This window comes from Pundamilia nyererei, unplaced genomic scaffold (genome assembly GCF_000239375.1).
Source record: "Pundamilia nyererei isolate P.nyererei 1_Seehausen unplaced genomic scaffold, PunNye1.0 scaffold00460, whole genome shotgun sequence".
In the NCBI taxonomy this organism is placed as follows: domain Eukaryota; kingdom Metazoa; phylum Chordata; class Actinopteri; order Cichliformes; family Cichlidae; genus Pundamilia; species Pundamilia nyererei.
Window position 1 is genome coordinate 224000 of NW_005187861.1, and position 18890 is coordinate 242889.

Here is an 18890-nt window from a genome sequence, read left to right on the forward strand (position 1 = left end):
ACGAGGAAAAAGGGCTCTTTGAACACTGGATAGTCTGTGGATTTAAGTGGAAATGGTCCAACCAAAAAAAACGGGCCTCACGTCTGGAGGCTCAGTGAAGTAATCCTGCTTCTAAAAACAAAGCAGCCTGTAGACGTTTTTAAGTTCTATAAAAGGTTTTATTTCTAAAAAGGAAAACTATGTCACTTATATGTGCTGTGGTACAAAAAAAAGAACTTTAAATATATATCAATTGTCAGCACTGTCAGGTTAATCAGTAATGTCTGAAGTGAGGCTTTCTGCTCATACTCATTTTTAAGGTTATAGTTTAGTTATTCCATTATTGAGCTTAACTATTGATCATTGATGGAATCAGTTAATTTCCTCCTTTATTGCTGGGCAGGTTCTGTATCTTTTCTGTATATACTTAAACAGTTAAAAGCAGGATTAAAAGCTTAGTATACCCCTCCTTTTAAAGTCCCCCTTCCTTTACGTGAACTACATACAGATTGGTTGCCTCTCACAAAAAATGGTTTGACCATGTTTAATATGAACATCTACCATTATAATATGTTGTATGATAGAAAATATATTTTATACACACGGTAAAGATATCACACAGTATTAGATATCAATTATTTAATGCTTAAGAAAAACAAACTTTCTGACATTCAAGGTCATCTGAGTCAATTTAGGTTATAAATTACTTAAGAAAAGTTGCTTAGTTTGTTCAACAACCCAACATCAAGAAAACTTTCATTTATCTTCGTGACATAGTTTCTAACTGGGTTTGAAATACTTGAACAAGTTGTTGGCCTGGCTGCCTTTTCCTGGAGCCTTTCTGTCTTTGGACATCAAGCTTTTTCCTGGTTTCTTAGATGAGGAAGTCTTCAGAATTGGCTTCTGCTGTTTCCACTCAGACATCAGCTCCCTTTGAACATCTGGCGGAAGCTCAGAAAACACCTTAGGGTCCACATTTCCCGGGAACTCGCAGTCAGATAACCGGGGGAATGACAGACCCCCTTCTTCCATGACTTCTTCTTCTGGGAATGCGCTTGTACCTGCCTTCCCCTGGTGATTGACGGTGGTCACTCTGTTGGAAGAGTTCAACTTGTTTGCAGCATCTTTTGTGTCACTAATACTTTCTGAGTCTGTAAGTGTCTCAGGAAGTTTGCTTTTTGATGTGCTGGGGACATCAGTGCCTGACTGGCTGCTAGAAGTGCTGTACAGGGAGCTCACATAAGCAGGAGATAACAGCTCCTTCTGGATGTCCTCTGGAAGAAGCTTGAACACCTCCGGGTCAACATTGGGAGGCAACCGTGTCACAGCGTTAGCAGTTTCGTCAGGGTCGCACCCAGCTGTACTGCAGGATGCATTTCGAGTCTCTTCTACAATGACAGCAAAGTTCTGTTTCCATCTTAATCCGTGTAATGGTGCCTCAGAGCTAGAAGAACTAGAAGAGCTTTGTATGGCGGGTTGTTTATTGTGCTGAGTAATCATGCCATCTGTGCCAAATTGATGATCCATATCAATACCCTGAGAGGAATCAACACACTGGAGAATGAAAGAGGAACAAAAGTGAAGTGAGGAAATTCAGAGTACTAGCACATTCCTTCCAGGAAAGAAAAATCCTGCATTAGGTAACTGGGCAGTGTGAAAGAACAGCCTTTCTACTGACCAACATTAATTATTTCTTAAGAACCCTTCTAATACTACTTTGACTTTAATTTAATACCTATTTCATGATCATGATGTTCAAAGTAGAGCCAATATGGCCTTAAATACATTTTTCAGGACTTCCCACTGCTAACACAAAGCAGCGTTTTCATGGAGTTTGGTTACATAGTCCACTCAAGTTAAACATGTTTCATGAAAGCCCATCAGCTCAGACCACATGATCTGGATAAATTATGTCTTTAATGACATTTTGAGGCAGAACATGAAGGAACGTTTCAGCTGTCATTACTTATTTAAACACAGTTCACAGTTTTTCTTCGGAATAATAAATTTGGCACCTAACAAAGACGTTTTGTTGCTACCTAAAAAGAAAATCGCAGGGGTTGTAATATTTTAAGTGGGCTTTCATTTCCTCAAGCATGGCCAGAAATAATGTGCGGACCTCTCTTACGTATGGTTACACACACTTATTGCCTCAAGAATATGATGACTAGTTGTGCTTACGTCCATACTTGACCCTGAAAAGCTAATTTTAAGTCAGGAAAAACCCCTGAAGTTGCTCTGGAGTGTTTTTAGAAACCCACAAATATTTGCCCCTAACAGCCAAATAAGAAAGAGGAGTACTGCCAATGGTGGTAATCAGGTTACAGTAGCATATTTTTAGAACAGGAAATCCAATGATTTCATTACATCAATTTGCCTATAGTGATGTGCCATGGTTTCCATGGCTGGCTCAATATCTCTGACCCATCAGAGTATGGACAAAAATCCTCTGGGTGTCTATAACATTAGGATGCTGGCAGTGGATCCTCAGTGATCCAGCTACTGCAAATCGTAGTATTGAAATTGTCGAGTGCAAATCTAATGGCGCTTAGTAATAGGAATGAAAGAAAATGATAGATAATTCCTGCCATTCAGACAAAATTAAGAAACTGTACAAATGGTCAAGTTCTAGCTTCTCCTTGTCCCAAAGAAAGGTAAAATTAATTTATTTGGGCTGTTGAGACAAAATAAGACATATTAAGAGTGACTGATTTGTTTTTTTTTCATTATGGTTTGACATTTTATAATTAATTAATTAATTCATATACTAATATGATAGAAAATAAAGTTATTTGCAGCCCTAATCAAACAGAAATCAGATCCAACAGTTTTTATGAGTGATTCTGAAGGCCTTAGCGGGCAATCCAAAAAATTTCACTTTTATAGGCTACAGTTAAAAGATTTTACTATGTTTTTTATTACAACCCCTTTCATTTTCCTTTTCATGGAAAAATCAAACTAAGATTATCTAACAGTGTTGACAAGCCACGTTACATTTTACCTGGCACTGCGATAAGACGGCCTGGGATTTTTTGGGAGATGTGCTCTGTGAAAAGAACGATGTTATCGAGCCCTTCCCGGTGACGGCAGCTGCTCTGGTCTGCAGATTACTGAAGCAGACGTTAATGAGGGTGAGGTGGAAGGGGGCGCCGCAGTCCACCATCCTGTAGAAGAGTTTCATGGCCAACGGGAGCAGCTGCATCACAGCATCATCACTGCTGCCTATAGACGCATTAGAGAAAAACTGTTTTAATGGAAAGAGTTTTCCTAACTGAGCTGATTTTAACTGCTTTCATTAACCAACTAATTAACCGATTAATTTAAATTAACGTGATTGAAGACATTACCAGATATTACAAAGGCTCAGTAGATACGGTACATCTAGACTTCTAGTTATAGTCAGACCTGGATGACTAAAGCTTTTCATTATGTTTTTGTTTAGCGAAAAAGCAAGAAATCACTGTAAACCGACTTAAACTCAAAATCAAAAAAGTTTATTTATGCTCTGATTTTGACTTGAGAAATCAACTTTAGCAACTAAAGTCTGCAAGGTTAAGCTCCTTCCCAGCGTAGCCTGTTTGTGTTGGGTAAAGGCGCACAGTGAGTGCTTGACATTTTTGTCTGAAACTAGGAATATTCATTTATAGTTAGCCTGAGGGGAAACTGCTGAATGCTGACAAAATCTCGGGGAAAAGGATGTAGTTTTCAAAGGCAGAGAGCCAGGACAAATATATTTTAAAAAAATGTATACATTGTTTAATATTTTGGCTACGTTTTATTTTTTGACTCTATTAGAGAAGCTTTGCATGCTTCACAGTTCAAACTAAACCTTATTTTTTCCTCTAAAAGGAGGCGCTTTGTTAAGCAGAAGGAGGAGGAGCCTCCTGTGTGATGACCATTTATAGAGATATCTGCTCAGAGTGACATTGTAAAACTCTAAGTGGATGATAAACAGCTTTTAACAGAGCATTTGGAGCAATCTGAAATCTGAAATGTTGGATCAAAGGGCTCATCTAGAAATGATCTTATTTTGAGGATCTACCATTTAGCAGTACATGTGTGACAGAACATAAGAAAAGGATCTGTAAAACATTTATGAGAGAAGATTTTTGAAAAAACAAAATTTAATTATTGACAAGGGATAGACAGAGTGGGTAACTCTTGCTCTTGAGGCAAATGTGTAAACCACTATAGTGTGGAAGCACATTTTTCAAAAATTTATACACACAGAAAATTAAAAACCTGATAAAACCTCTACAGATATCATTCTGAGCTCTCCCTGACACGTGAGCATACCAGAGCTGATCTTCTGTCCAATGTGGTCGGGGATCGGACACTGCCGGCTCTCCCGACTGAACCACTTGTTGGTCGTTGTGTATTTACGGATTGTGAGCCTGAAGGTTTGAGGCTGCCTGCCGTCTTTGCGCATCCTGCTTTCAAATATAAAACCAAAGGTAAGATTAAGGAAGCCATCCCCCTGTGGCGATTCAGCTTTGAGCTGGTAAAACAGACCTTTCAACCAGACTGCTCAGAAGTTGTTGTGTCTTCTCTGAAACTTCTTTTGTTGAGGACATTTTTTTGAAAGAGTCTTCATCACTGAGAGACTGAAACATAAAGAGGAGAGCAATGCAGCCAAGAAATGTAAAATCGTTTCCCATCAAACATGACTAGAATTAAAGGATTTCTACGGCAATTTACATATTAAAAACACAGGAATCAATATTATTTATGAACTTCCATTTTTACTCTTCATCTGCTTCCTTAAAGGTCACTTCTGGATTCTTTTTTCTATATTTTAAAACTAAATAACTATGGTTCACTAAACTGAACTGGATTGCTTAAACTCAAAACGCCAAATTAAAACCAAGTCACTGATGTTTTGTTTGAATACTACTAAAACTTATTTATCAGTGAAGTGTTTAAAAACATACAACCTCACACTATATAAGCTGTAGATAGCAGTAATTAAGTTCCAATAGTTTCTTATCTTGTAGTACTGCAAGAGTTTCTGCACAGCAAAAATGGGGGCCTGAATAAATGGAGCAAACACCCATTTATTCATAAAGCTTTATACTGCAGCCGCTCCCTGCTGATTATCAGAAAAAATGCAGGTTGTAGCTACAAAAAAGAAAAACTCATTTAGCTTCCCGACCTTAGCTTTCTTAGATACCGGGAATCTCAGATGTCGCATCCTACCTGAGGGGCCCCAGTACAAGTAACAGGTGAGTCATCAACACCGAGGGACAGATTCTTCAAACGCTGAGCAGTGGGACTTCCAAACTCCTTCGCCAGGTCATTCAGAGGACATAGCTGCAGGTCTTTTACGCTGACCAATCCCAGGGCTTGAAGTCTCTTAGCAGTTTGGTGACCCACCCCTGAGAATACAAGATGGCACCACAAAATATAATGTCAGGCATATTTAACACATGTGACACACAACAAAAATGCATCAGTGAGTTTTGGATAAAAGCATCTTTAATTAAAAATGCTCCAAATGTTAAGGACAACAGTGTAACAACTACACTTCATTAAAACTCAATCTCGATGCATATCATGTTATGCATTTCTGTTCACCTACCTGCCATCTACTGATGATTAACTATCTTTTAGAGCATCTATACCTGGCACTTTGCGGACACTGCTTAGGCAGCCCATGATGTCACTGATGTTTTCTGGGAGCAGAGTGGTTTGCTGGTTGGGTTTGAAGGTGCCTGAAACCAGTTTGGCTAGCAGCTTGTTTGTGGCGATGCCAGCACAGCCGGTCAGGCCCAGTTTGCTGTGGACGGCTTCTCTGAGCTCTGCTGCAATGTGTGAACCTAAAGCCAACCTTGGGTAGTTACTGGCTTTAACATCTGCACCTGAACAGGAAGGGGAAAAACTGTGGGTATGAGCACACGCGATACAGTTTAGCATCTGCAGGTGAGTTGTTCATGAAGAACAAAACTGAAAGCAGTATGCAAATATCTCACGAGTTTGAGCTATTTTTACGAGCCATTTCCCAGTTTCAGTGAGCCAGATGTACATCTACACTTGAGAAGCACAAATGTGACTTACTTGGATGATTGTAGACGTGTCCTTTAAATGAAAAGTCTTCAGACTTCACTATCTGTGCAAGCCTTTGTTCTACCATCTCAGTGACGTCCATGAAGTTTTCATCAAATCCAAGCCTTTCCACGAGAGGACAATAAGACATCAGCAGCTCTGGATGGCAAACGAGAAAAGGTAAATATATACAAACGGTTATCAGATGAAAACATCAATTCCATTTAGTTTCTAATAACCAACAAGGAACAGCAGTAGGGTGGTGAACCGAACCAAACAGTGGGTTAAAGACTGTTTACATTCTTGAGGAAAACAATTGCTGAAATGTAGGAATTAGAGATTTTAGCAGTTTAGTCAAAAAGGGTTGTTTTCATTATGAATTGTGGAATTTAAAAGTTGACCAAATCATGATTTTCTTTAAGAGACCGACTCCAAAATTTGATATCTTGTTGCTTTAAGCAGCTCACTATTTAATTTGCTTGCTACAAGCTGAAAATAAATCCATGTCATAGAAACAAACACTAGTCACCGGAGAAAAACGGCATCCCAGATAAACTTTAAGGGTCACGTCACCATCTGGCATAAATGGCCAGTCAAAAGAAGTTACAGCAAGGCCCTCTTGTTACCCACATCTTTCAGTCATGTGAAAGGTTTTTACAGGACTGCAAATCAAATGCATCAATAAGTGTGACAACCTCTATAAAAGGCATTCGGCACAAATCAAGGATGACTATTTTTTCCAAAGCCAAAGTGGAAATATTTGGCTGTAAATCACAGAAATAGCATATTAGCACAAACATCTTATACCAGCTGTCAAGCATGGTGCTAATCTGGGCTTGTTTTGCAGCCACAGAACCTGGACATCTTGGAGTCACTGAGCTGACCACGAACATCTCTGTATACCAAAGTATTTTAGAGTAAAATATAGCATACACAGCAAAATACAGCAAAAGCCTGGCTAAAACTGGGTTATCAACATCATAATAATTCCAAGCACAAATCTACAGCAGAATGGCTGAAAAAGAAAAGAATTAAGATGCTGCAGTGGACCAAAGTCCAACCTGATTGCTATGGTGCGACTTTAATCTCCATGTTTAGCCTGACCTTCCAAGCTTCTTTTATTGCAGCAACTACAATTTCATTTTCTCAGAGTGCACCTTAATATCATACTGCACACTACGACAAAAGTTACTTTATTTACTACAGAGCACTATTTTCATGTCACACTGGTGTGATACACTGCTTACCTGTCATTTTATATGACATCTCTCTGTAGTGTGTGAGGTCTTCTCCTTTAACCAGCACCAGCTCAGGACATTTCTCCTTAGCATCAGTCACAGACATCAGCTTGTTGACACCCCTCTCCCTTGCCACATAGTTACAGGTGACTATGATGTACTTCTGCTGTATACCTGATGATATGAGAGTCATTTGGAAGCTTTGGCACAAATGTTTGTTTGTTTTTTTACACTTTTTTCTTTTGCAGCTTTTATAGCATGCAAGTTTACCTAACGGGACTTCTCTCAGTGCAGGGTTTCTGATCATTTCCACCTGAGCATAGAAGCAGTCTAGGTCAAAATGCAAAATGACTTTGTGTGCAGGTACTCGCGTTTCACTGATGCTTGGTCCTGAAACACACATTATATGTACAACAGTTACCATATCTCGAACTCTGAAAGTCATAGGAAAGCAAAGAGCAACTGTCAGATTTCAGTTTCAGACTGCCTAGCTTAAGTTTCCAAGTTTACCTGAAGCAGCAGCAGCAGGGGGGCTATGTGTCGGTGAATCCACGAAACTGTTCCTCCACTCGTTTTCATCCTCCTCATCCTCGCTGTTTTCCATCTCAAAGCTCGTAAATGTAATAAATTTTGCTGAAATATAGACTGCTACAACTACTGCTGCTGTTGTTGTCGTAATAGCTCTTTCATTGTAGGTCCCAATTCAGTTACGTGCAACGTTGCCATCTCTCGACATGGAGGGGTTACTGCAACGCAGCAACTACAAAAAAAAGTTTCTATAAATGCATTTTTTTTTATTTACAAACACAATAAATAAAATCAAAATTTTTAATGTTACGGAATACTGTGCTATTTGAAGGTATTAAAATTGGTTTTTCGACAGTCGTCACGCGACCTGACCACAACGTATATAAACAAGGCTGACGTCACCTGATGTCGGAGGCTTCAACTGCTAGCGTCCGTTTGTTAATTATAAAAAAATCTGAGGAAAAAAAGTGCGGAAAGTAGCTAATGTTTCCTTCTTCGGGCTTTTTTGCTGATATAAACTGTCCCTTCTCACAACATGGGCGTTGTGAGCGGCCTCACTGTTTATACAAACATCCTACAAAGCAGGCGCGGGACTGGTTTGCTGTCTCATTTGAATCATCCAAAGTGGACTTCACAGGTCAGTGCTTCAACTATGCCAACTGACTTCGAACAGCTTGTGCATTAGCTTGCCGTTTTACCTGTTAAAAAGGTTTAATTGTTTAAGAAAAACCCCATAAACCCTGGGAATTATAAGAAGCTTTTAAATCGATTAAAAGGGTTTTAACGTTACAGGTGTAAGGACAAGTGTTTTCTTAAAAAAAAAAAAAAAAACTCTACCATCTACCTTGTGTTCTTTAAAAGTTCTATTTTGTCACTAAAGGGGCACGATAGGATCTTCACACATCAAATAGCACAAAAACTAAATGGCAAATTAGCAAGCTGTCACTTACATTTAAGTAAATACTTATCCTGTTTCATATTCACGTTGAACAGAAGAACAGAGGCCTTATACGGGCTGTGGAGATGACTGCCTTCATGAGCTGGAGCGGATCAACAAGGAGATTGAATCTGTAAGGCATGAGGTGGAGCAAGAGCGGATGCGACTGTCACGTTACCAGACTGTACAAGCAGACCGCATAAACAACAGGCCTGCTTCCAAGCGTGAGAGTAAAACTGTAGACAGAAAAGCTTATGGGCCATCGTCTCGCACAGATTTTACTAAAGCACACCAGCGAGGAAAGAAGTATGTGGTTGACAACTCAAAACCGAGGACTGATTTGGAGTATGACCCACTGTCCAACTTTTCTGCAGACTTGCTCTCTTTCAGCTCATTGACAAAGGACCAGAAGTTGAAAAGTAGACAAGTAAAAGACAAAAGTCCAAAAAACACTGCCCCATGTATTGATAAAGAACCATTTGCGTATCAGGCTCCGATTTCCCGATCACCATCTCCGGAGGCACTTGATGTTTCTTCTGAAGGTGAAGACCTAATTATTGATGTTCCTCCTTCTCCTGACAAAACTGGTCAGAGAACTGCTAAGTCTGTAGCAGGTAAATCCTCTCAGGTGACAGCAGTGGAGGTAACGGAGGAAAAAAAAGAACCTAATTTACCTGATTCTCCATCACGACACTATAAAATACCTCTGTCTTCATCAGATTCAAATAAAACTCATCATTATGTTGAAAACAGTCAAGATTTACTAACTATACTTGCTGACAAAGAGTCTGAAGATCTAAAAAATGGTGGCAATGTAGTGGACTTAACAGAAAGTCCAGAAGACCTTGTAAATGAATGTCAAAAAATTACTAAATCAGTATTGGAGAAGATCCCCGAACAACAAGATCACAACCTGAACAATCCTCAGTGTGACCTGCTCAGTATCTTTGAGAAAATTAATCAGCAGGAGACACCCAGGAATTTACTTTTTTGTAAATCTCCAGCCTCTAACTCATCACGCAGGCAAGTGCCTCAGGACAGAGTTCAAAGTCACAGCTGTTCTGAAAAAAGTACACCCTCAGCAGTGATAGGAAACCAGAAAAAGTCAAGCAAAATGTCAGGACAGACACAGGGAATAGCTGCTGACGGTCCTAACCTGCCTCTAGAGCAAGCAGAACAAGGGTCGGAGAACAGCGAGTTTGAGGGTCGGCATGTTTTGTCAACTTCTGTCAGCTCACAACTCGGAGCCGAACCGTGTTCTGAGCAGAATTTGGTGACGGTAAATACTGAAGAGATCATATTAATCAACTCCAGCTCTGACGAGGAGGAGGAGGAAGGGCTCAACCATTCAGAAATGGAGCTCTCAGACAGCGACCCAATGGAGGAATGCTACAGGATCTTCATGGAGGCAAACAATGAGGAAAAAGGAACTGAAGAGACTCCTGGTGCACATGTAAGTAGCCTGTAGAGACTGCAAATTCATTATGAAGAAATTCTTTTCAGAATATAAAGATTTTTTTTCTCTCCCCTTGTATTTTTTAGTTAGGGGCTGTGGATGCAGAGAAGATGGAGGTAAATGTCACACCCAAGGGATTACCAGGAAGGAAAAGAGTGGCTCATGAAGCCAAACAAACAGAGGTAGGTACAGTCCAGTCTCATAGCAAAATGTGTTTTTTAAAGACAGGAGATGTCTTTTTTTTTTTTTTTAAATCCAAAACACTGTTTTTATTGCCTAAACAGTATTTTAATACCCAAGCCTAACCTAGTAGTTTTTAATAATGATAACAAATTTTAATTGAATAACGTATTTAAAAAATAATATGACAGAAATGTGGGGGGAAAAAAAATCACCATGCTTGGCAGAGGAAAGGTCACACTCAGGAACATTAAAAAGTAGGGTTGGCCATTTATGTCCATAATGACTCGCTAGAAGTCGTGGCCTTTTTCTTAAGATCTGTTGTGACATGATGTAAGTTGACTAATCTTTACCCAGGATTGCATAATCAAAGTTAAGCATGTGTTTTGAATGACCTCCTCTGTGCAGCAGCCAGTAGCTAAGAGCAGGCCTCAGCCGCAGGTTTTGGTTCCACTCTGTGAGCCAGTAACTTCAGGATTTGGCTCTAGACCCTCTGTCAGTTCCAAAACCCAGCAGGTTCAGCAGAGAGCCTCCACTCCGACTGCTTCAGTTAAAGGTGGGCAGGCTTTTGTTTCCTCCACCTCTCAGAAGAAACCAGAGACCCAGTTTACACCTTCTGTTTTAACTCAAAACCCTGCAACCCTCCAGCCTGTGCGCAATGGTAAGTATCTGTTGGCAGTAGTAGTGATGATTGTTTAGTTCTTAGACACATTAAGAATAAAAAATGCAAGAGCATGATAACGTGTAAATGAGATTAGATTAGATTCAGATTACTGTCATTGAGATAGTATAACTCAAAAGATGAAATGCAGTTTGGCATCTAATCTGAAGTGCAAACAATGTAGGTACATATGTATATACAATAATGTATACAAAAACCATTCCAATAAACAAATGAAAGCACTTCATTGAAATTGTATTTTTGTGTTTGATATAGAAAGTTTTATCACTAAAGCATACTTGCATTGCTCTGTGTAGCTCTATCATCCTTTCTTAAACTTCTGTGCAAGTTGTGTATTTTTTTTTTTTTTTAATTATTGGCACAGTACAAGTAAACCATGTCTAGTATGAGTATGCTCTTACTAGCTTTTCCTCAGTACACATTTTTTCTGTTCCATAGCTTTTGTGAACTATATACCTTTGGGACCAGCTGTTATTGAAGTGGGCAACAACTTGCATTTGATCCTTCCAGACGGTGCCTTCCCTGTGCCCATTTCTTCCAATTCCAATCCAGTTACTCCAGTTTTAACTCCAATAAATCAGGTTCACACAAGGGCCCTTGCTATAAAACAAACATACCATCCACATGCAGTTACTCCTATGCATCCTATGCAGCGATGCCGCCTGGCAGCACCAGTGCTCATTCCTGCTGTTGCACGCAAACCTTTACTAAACTCTACTTTTACATCTGCATCTTTACGTTCAAGTTCAACTATTTCTACTGTTCCTCAAAATTCTGGTCAAGCTTCTGCAAAGGTAAGAACTTCAACTAAACCTGGATCGTCAGTACAAGTTAGAAATGCTTAACCCACTTAATAAATATTATGTGGTTCTGTCCCCACAGCCGTTGCCTGCTAAACGAAAACTGAAGCAGCAGTGTGAGGCTGCCAAAGACAAAGTGCCCCATGATGTCAGACAGCGGTATGTCAACATGTTTACAGAGGAGTTCCTCAAAACGACACCCAATGTTAATGATGCCTTTGAAAAGGTGAGCATATGTCACAATCCTCCTCAGTAACAACCTCTAGTGTGGAAAGAGAGAGACATATGTATGTATTTTTTTTTTTTTCTCTGATCTTTCTGTTGATAGGCTCTTGCTGAAGAGAAGACGGTGTACAATCGGAGTGTGAACAAGCTCAAGTATATGAGTGTTGCAGTGAATGCACTCAAGAGGCTGAAGAGTCAAAGCACTGTTGCTGCTAAAGGTGAGCACTTCATGGAAAAAGCTGTAGGAAATTACCTGTTTGTAAAATATCTCCAGAATCTCTGTAGATGTTGGGCATACAATTCATTCACTGTACAATTATTGTACTTTTTGTTCACCGAATTACATAAAATAGTCAATGTTCAACTCATTGATAATTCATTCAGTATTACAGACTTTTTGGGATAATCTATTTAAATTCTTATCCAGGGCTTTAAATAAGGAAATTCCCTGTTGCTTTCTAACTGTACTTGTTTAGAGCAGATGGACCGACATCTCCCCATTCACAGTACTAGCAAGAAAAATTATACTACACTAAATCTAAACATACTTGAAACATTTGATAGGTGGCCTCGGAATAAGGACATGTACTACGGGGGGGACTGGATACAGTTCCTCAAGCAGGGTCTTTCAGAAATCAATTACCTGTCTGATTAGAGTGTTAAAAGGGATGAATGGGCTACTAGATAAACCACATTATAATTGGTATGAATATCTCGTAATTGTAATTTTGTGCTTATTGTTTTTGATATATCTTGAGTTTTTTTGACTTAAAAAAGATAATAATAAACAGATGTTTTGATCTGGTATATAACGGACATTTAAATATTTGTTTTGCAGATGAAAACAAAGTCTACAGTCAAAAACGGAAAGGGAACATACCTCTTAACCCAACAAAGTTCAAAGGAAATTGTGAGCATTAGTTTCCTTTGTACAAATGTAGACTTTATAATTATTAAATATTTTGACAGTTTATGAGTGTTTTTATTATTCCAGCAGATGACATGGCATTGTATGAGAGTCTGAAGGATTATATTTTGACTGATGAAAAGCTAATTGAGAGTAACTATCCTGTTCAACACCCAGAGAAATGTGGTTCTGCAGTTCTTTTTGCTGAAAAGAAAGTTAGTCCAGATGGTAAGTGGAAATATCCAACCATGCTCCCTGGTATTCCTATATTATTTCACTAGAGGGCGTGCTTGACTAAAGTATTTGGACTCTGGGTTGGTTCTCTCTGTTAAGTGTTGTATTTTATTTGTTAAAAGCACTGAAGAGGATCTGTTGTCGCTGTGGTGCTACATACTCTGTGAGCCAAAGTGGCAAACACATTCGCAAGGAGGAATGCAACTACCATTATGGGAAAGGAGTTGAAAATAGAGGTTAGAAACCATTACCAGGTTATTCTTGACTATTTTATAAAATATTTTGACTGGTGTCTTTTCACCATCTAAATGTTAAATCTATGTGCTATATAAACATGCTTGAAGGTGCGCACCGTCCTAGTAGACCATCTTTTTAGGAGCACCATACTGATACTAGTTCAAAGCTCTCCTTTTGTAAGCAGCAGCCTCAAAGCAACCTGAAGACTTGAGGGCTGTGCAGTAACAGTTTTTAAGCATTGGTACATTTTTTAAAACTTTAATAAAATTTTCCAGTGCCCGGTGGAGTGGAAACTCGCTACAGCTGCTGTCAGGGAGTCATGGGAGCCCCTGGATGTCAAGTGTTTAAGGTAAAAAGGGGAAGGAAAAGTCCTCTGAGTTAAAGGAATTCTTGTCAAATATTTCATATGTACCAGTACCACTTTGTTTTGTCAACCAGTTACATGTCCATGATGCCCTCAGCCTGGATGGGTTTGTGTCTACCATCTCCCGGGGTCCCTCAGACAGGAGCTGTCCTGATGTCTATTCCTTGGATTGTGAAATGGTGATGTTGGATTTGGGGATTTACATGTGGCTTTATTAAAATGTGCAGTTAAATAGATAGTTTTATAAGCTACACTAACAGAATAAACAGCCTCACCTCACTATATACTCTACCTTTAACTCTTGTGCCCATGGGCTTCATGTCAGAATTTGTTGGTGTGGAAAAAGATTTCTGAAGTTTGATTTTTGTGTTTAATCAGTTTGCAATGAAAACATGTGTTTGCTTTTGTAGTGCTACACCGTTCATGGTTTGGAGTTATCCAGAGTGACAGTGGTCAACTCGAGTCTGGAAGTTGTATACGACACCTTTGTTAAACCTGAAAATGAGGTCATTGACTATAACACCAGGTAATGTGATAATATATCTCTGTGCACTACATAAACTATACGAACTCGCTCTGTTATTACAGAAGTGTGGCAGCAGTCTGAAAATTGTTCTGTATAATGGAAATTTAGTCAATGCTAAGTTCAAGGTTTAGCCATTATTTCAAAGATGGGGAAGATGTTTTGCTTTATGACACACATGATGAGGATGATGGAATGAAGCTAACAAGACCAGTGCAGCTGTGCTTAGAGCCCGTGTGACACCTTACTTGTCCAGATTTTCAGGTGTTAGTGAGGAAGATGTGAAGGGTCACCATGCTTCTCTAAGAGATGTCCAGGAGACCTTGTTGAGCTTCATAAATGCTGACACCGTTCTGGTTGGACACTGCCTGGAAACAGACCTCTGTTTACTCAAGGTGACTTCTTGACTTCCCTTTTCACACATATTCTTGTTTATTTTTTATTTTTTTTAAGTGCACAGCGTATTCCACATTTTATAGCTGCAGTCCTTATAGTTATAGTTTATTTATTTATATAGCACATTTAATTACAACAGGAATGTTGACTAAAGTCCTGTACAACAATACAAAATACCTAGTAAAATACCTGATAATATTGATACCAAACATCAAATATAAATGAACAAATAACTCACATTTGTATTTACTGGCTTTTAATACAGCATGAGTTTTAAGATAAGATTTAAAAAGATTGACAGTAGGAGCCTGTCTGATGTGTAGGGGTAAATTATTCCACAGCTTAGGCGCTACGACTGCAAATGCTCAATCGCCTCTATGAACCAGCCTCGACCTTGGTACAGCTAAAACAAAAGATCACTTGATCCTAAGAGATCTAAAGGGCGCATAAGGCTGCAAGAGGTCAGACAAATACCCGGGAGCCTGTCCATTCAGGGCTTTATAAGTCAACAATAAAATTTTAAAATCAATTCTGAAGTGGACAGGGAGCCAATGAAGAGAGGCAAGTACCGGGGAAATATGTTCACGTCTTTTAGTGCGTGTCAGAAGACGAGCTGCAGCATTCTGGACCAACTGCAGTCTTGCCAGGCAGGTCTGGCTAACTCCAGCTTATAAGGAGTTACAATAGTCCACCCGGGATGTAATAAAAGCATGAATCGCCAGTTCAAAGCTTTTAAAACATAAAAGTGATCTCACCTTAGATAAAAGCCTCAGTTTGAAGAAGGACTGCTGTACAACTGAGCTAATCTGTTTTTCAAAGGTGAAATTGCTGTCAAATATAAGACCAAATTTTTGGCATGCGATTTGATAAAAGGGATTGCCACTTGGTCCAAAAATTATCACTTTGGTTTTGTTCTCATTGAAGTTAAGAAAGTTAGAGGCCATCCAGGATTTAACTTCACTGAGACACTGATGTAATGGTTCTAGTGAGTTCATTGAGGGTTCATCTGGATAGCTTTTTGTTTTAAACCAGAACCATGGAAGAAGTTTGTAGCAACTGTTATTGAGAGAATCTCAATTAGACTCCCCTTTGTGCAGCACATGGGGACTGCAAGGACTCCCTTTGTCTCTTTAGATTAATCAATGAAAGATTTTTAGAACACTTATTGAATGAACAACTCTGTAACTACATAAGGCATTTCTTACCACCCAGGCGGTTTTATAAAAATAAAAAAAGTGATGGGGTATTTTCAACACCCTGCTGGACAGGCAGCGTGGACACAGTTTGTGAATTGAGTAATTCGAGATTGAGGCAACGTAGGAGTTTGAAATTGATACCCTAGGTGTAGCTATTAAAAATCTGAATGTTTGAATCCAAGTGACCTTAACATCAGATTTTCTGAAAATCTTGTAAATGTTATAAATCAAGAAAGAAGTCACCTAGGGTTTTCAAATACATGCATAGGTGAATTTATTAATAATATTTTAAGACTTTGAAACCCCGTGGCCTCAACATTAAGGTCAGAGGTCAGCTATTATGAAAAGACCTAGGATTTTCAAGTTTTTAGAAAAATGTTACCTTTACAACCTTCCGAGCTATTCGATTGGATAAGATGCTATACACTACTGGGTGTTCTTAAAAAAACCAAAAAAAAACCTATTGGTTTTACAATACTAATTTCAGGGGTTTTTTTTAAAAAAAAATTTTTATTGACAATTATGCAGTTTAATGTCTCATTGCCGTCTGAAATGAAAGCATGGTAGAAACAAACAATTGGAGTCAAAAAAGAAATCAAGGAATAAATTATTAGACCCAAATGTATTCTAAATTTTTGACTCATCAAAGTAGCCACTTTTGGGAGATATAACAGCTGAACACACCCATTGCGTTCTTTCTAGAGATGGACCGATCCGATATTGCGTATCGGTACCTAAATTACTGGATCGGATATCGGAGAGAAATTAAAAAATGTAATCCGATCCATTAAATATCACAAAAGCACCTCGGAAAACTTGCAACATGGCGTAACTCGTCGGAGCAGTATGCGTCACGTGATAGAGCGGCTGTGGCGTGTGAGACCTGTCGGTGGTCAGGTTGAGCATTTGGAGCCTCGCTACCAAACCGGCATTTCATCTCCGAGAAAGTTATCCCAGAGAGAAGTAAAGCAAGTGTGTAAGTTCATCTCTGGATGTTTGTAAAGCATTCCCACGTTAAGCTTAACAACCGAAATATGGAGCGACTGCCTCTCTTCAATCATGAAACTGATCAATAATCAGCTGATCGGCTTTTCTGTCGTGGGTTCGTCTCTCTTGTAAGTTTATCGCCCACTTTGTACCAGAAAGAGGAAACCAGCACCAGGATCCTTTTCTACTGTGCAGGGGCGGATCTAGCAAAGTTTAGCCGGGGGGCCAGGTAGGGCATTAACAGGGAAAGGGGGGCACAAAGAAATACTTTTCTTTCTTATTCTCATTTAAAATGTCTCGCTTTAATAAATAATTATCTGAATCTTACAACCAAAGTTTTAATCTGATGTAAAATGTATAGAAGTCCATTACTGTATATAGTAACTAATAAGTCTAATATACCCTAGTAAGCTAGTACTTTTTCCTTCAGAAATGTACCATCTGTGCAGTCTGCAATTCTGTTGAAGTAAGATGTTGAAGCTATTTAATTATTGTGGAAAAATAATTGATTTCTGAGCTTTTTTTATTTTAATATTTTTATGCGTGAGTTAAATTAAAGTTGATTATGTTGATTAAGCATCACGAGACAGAGGGTGCTTAATATTTCTGAGTACTCTTTAAAATACCAGAATAGGGAGGTGGTTGCAGGTTTAAGTGTATTAGATTGATCAGTTTTGCTGAACTATGAAATATTTGGGGTGCAGTGTATGTTTTGCATACAGGTTTAAAAGAATAGCTTTAGTTAAAACTTGAGTATGAACTTATACAAAATGCAGCAAGATATTAAAAAAATAGTTTTATTGATTAAGAAATACACTATATCAGATTCATATCGATATCGGCAGATATTCAAATTTATGATATCGGTATCGGACATAAAAAAAAAAAAAAAAAGAAGTGGTATTGTCCCATAAATGTGTGGCACTTGTAGGTTGCTTTGCTTTCACCCTTTTGTCCAGTTCATCCCAAACCAGCTTGATGGTGTTTAAGTCTGGAGGCTGTGCTGGCCACTCAATGTCTTCAAGCTTACAACCTTGTTCGTTCTCCTGAGGTACTTCTAGCGTAGCTTGGAACTATGTTTTGGGTCATTATCTTGCTGTAGGATGAACCCCTGACCAACTAGGCGCATACCAGAGGGTACTGCATGGTGCTGCAGAATGCTGTGGTAGCTGTTTTGGTTCTGGGTGCAAAAAGTCCCAGACCTTCACACTTCCTCCATGTTTGACAGTTGATGCCACCACTGTGGAACGATCCTTGCACCTACTTAATGGTGTACAAAGATCCTGTGTGATGAAGCCAAGATTTCAAATCCATTTTCATCAATCCATTATACATTCTTCCAGTCTTCAGTAGTCCAATGGCAGTGTTTCATGGTCCAGCCAAGCCTCTTTGTCTTATTCTGAAATCTCAGCAATGGCTTTCTTGCTGCAATTGGTCCTGTCAAACGTGCAGCTTGAAGTCTTCTCTTCACAGTTGCAACTGAGACTTAATTACTACGACCACTATTAAGCTGTGTTTGAAGCTGATGTCCTTTGAGCAGCCTATCAGCTGTTAACACTCAGAAACTTGTCCTCTGATTCAGTTGTGGCTTTGGGTCTGCTAGACCTCTTTCTGCCAGTTTTTCTCCAGTTTCTGAGTGCCTTTTGATGGTAAAGGAAACTGTACGCACTGACATTTTGACTTTCCTTGCAACTTCTCTGTAGGAAAGACCTACATTTTTAAGTGTTATGATAGTCTGTCCCTCTTCCATTGTTAATTGCCTTTTCCTCACCATTTTTGTAGAAACACAGTACTTTCTGCAGCACAAAAGTGTTCAGCTGATGCTCACGAGGGTATGGTATCACAGTGTGTTCCAACACTGCTTTTATGCAGACAGGATAGTTGTAACAGTTGGAACACCTCTAGCTTTCAAGGCCTGATCAACCTCCACTGCTGTAGAACAGCTTTAAATTATTAACCCATTTTGTGTTCCCTGAAAA

At 39.1% G+C, this 18890-nt stretch overlaps 2 protein-coding genes across 6 annotated transcripts in view; one reads left to right on the plus strand and one right to left on the minus strand.

The window, feature by feature from the left end:
* Positions 1–603: 603 nt before the first annotated feature.
* poli (polymerase (DNA directed) iota) lies at positions 604–8802 on the minus strand. 2 transcript variants are annotated; one of them, XM_005753758.1, is made up of 11 exons: positions 8738–8802; positions 7770–8019; positions 7530–7649; positions 7269–7433; positions 6034–6180; positions 5601–5837; positions 5176–5354; positions 4492–4583; positions 4276–4409; positions 2981–3201; positions 604–1533 (listed from the first exon to the last, which is right to left on the minus strand). In XM_005753758.1, exons 2-11 carry the CDS (start codon positions 7861–7863, stop codon positions 760–762), a joined length of 2163 nt encoding a protein of 720 aa, XP_005753815.1. In that variant the 5' UTR covers positions 7864–8019; positions 8738–8802; the 3' UTR covers positions 604–759. The 2 variants fall into 2 exon arrangements, with proteins under 2 accessions (XP_005753815.1, XP_005753816.1); XM_005753759.1 differs by lacking the exon at positions 8738–8802 and adding an exon at positions 8190–8255.
* The window catches only part of LOC102200003 (RNA exonuclease 1 homolog), a 14431-nt gene continuing 1677 nt past the window's right edge, over positions 6137–18890 (plus strand). The window contains exons 1-14 of one of the 4 annotated variants that reach the window (XM_005753757.2): positions 6137–6201; positions 8781–10177; positions 10267–10362; positions 10769–11021; positions 11481–11836; positions 11925–12068; positions 12171–12285; positions 12906–12977; positions 13062–13202; positions 13331–13444; positions 13721–13794; positions 13884–13988; positions 14220–14335; positions 14589–14727. In XM_005753757.2, coding sequence (XP_005753814.1) covers positions 8885–10177; positions 10267–10362; positions 10769–11021; positions 11481–11836; positions 11925–12068; positions 12171–12285; positions 12906–12977; positions 13062–13202; positions 13331–13444; positions 13721–13794; positions 13884–13988; positions 14220–14335; positions 14589–14727 — 3018 coding nt within the window. In that variant the 5' untranslated portion in view covers positions 6137–6201; positions 8781–8884. Of the gene's footprint in view, positions 6202–8253; positions 8425–8780; positions 10178–10266; positions 10363–10768; positions 11022–11480; positions 11837–11924; positions 12069–12170; positions 12286–12905; positions 12978–13061; positions 13203–13330; positions 13445–13720; positions 13795–13883; positions 13989–14219; positions 14336–14588; positions 14728–18890 lie in introns of those variants that run through there. The other 3 variants (XM_005753754.2, XM_005753755.2, XM_005753756.2) reach the window with 3 other exon arrangements.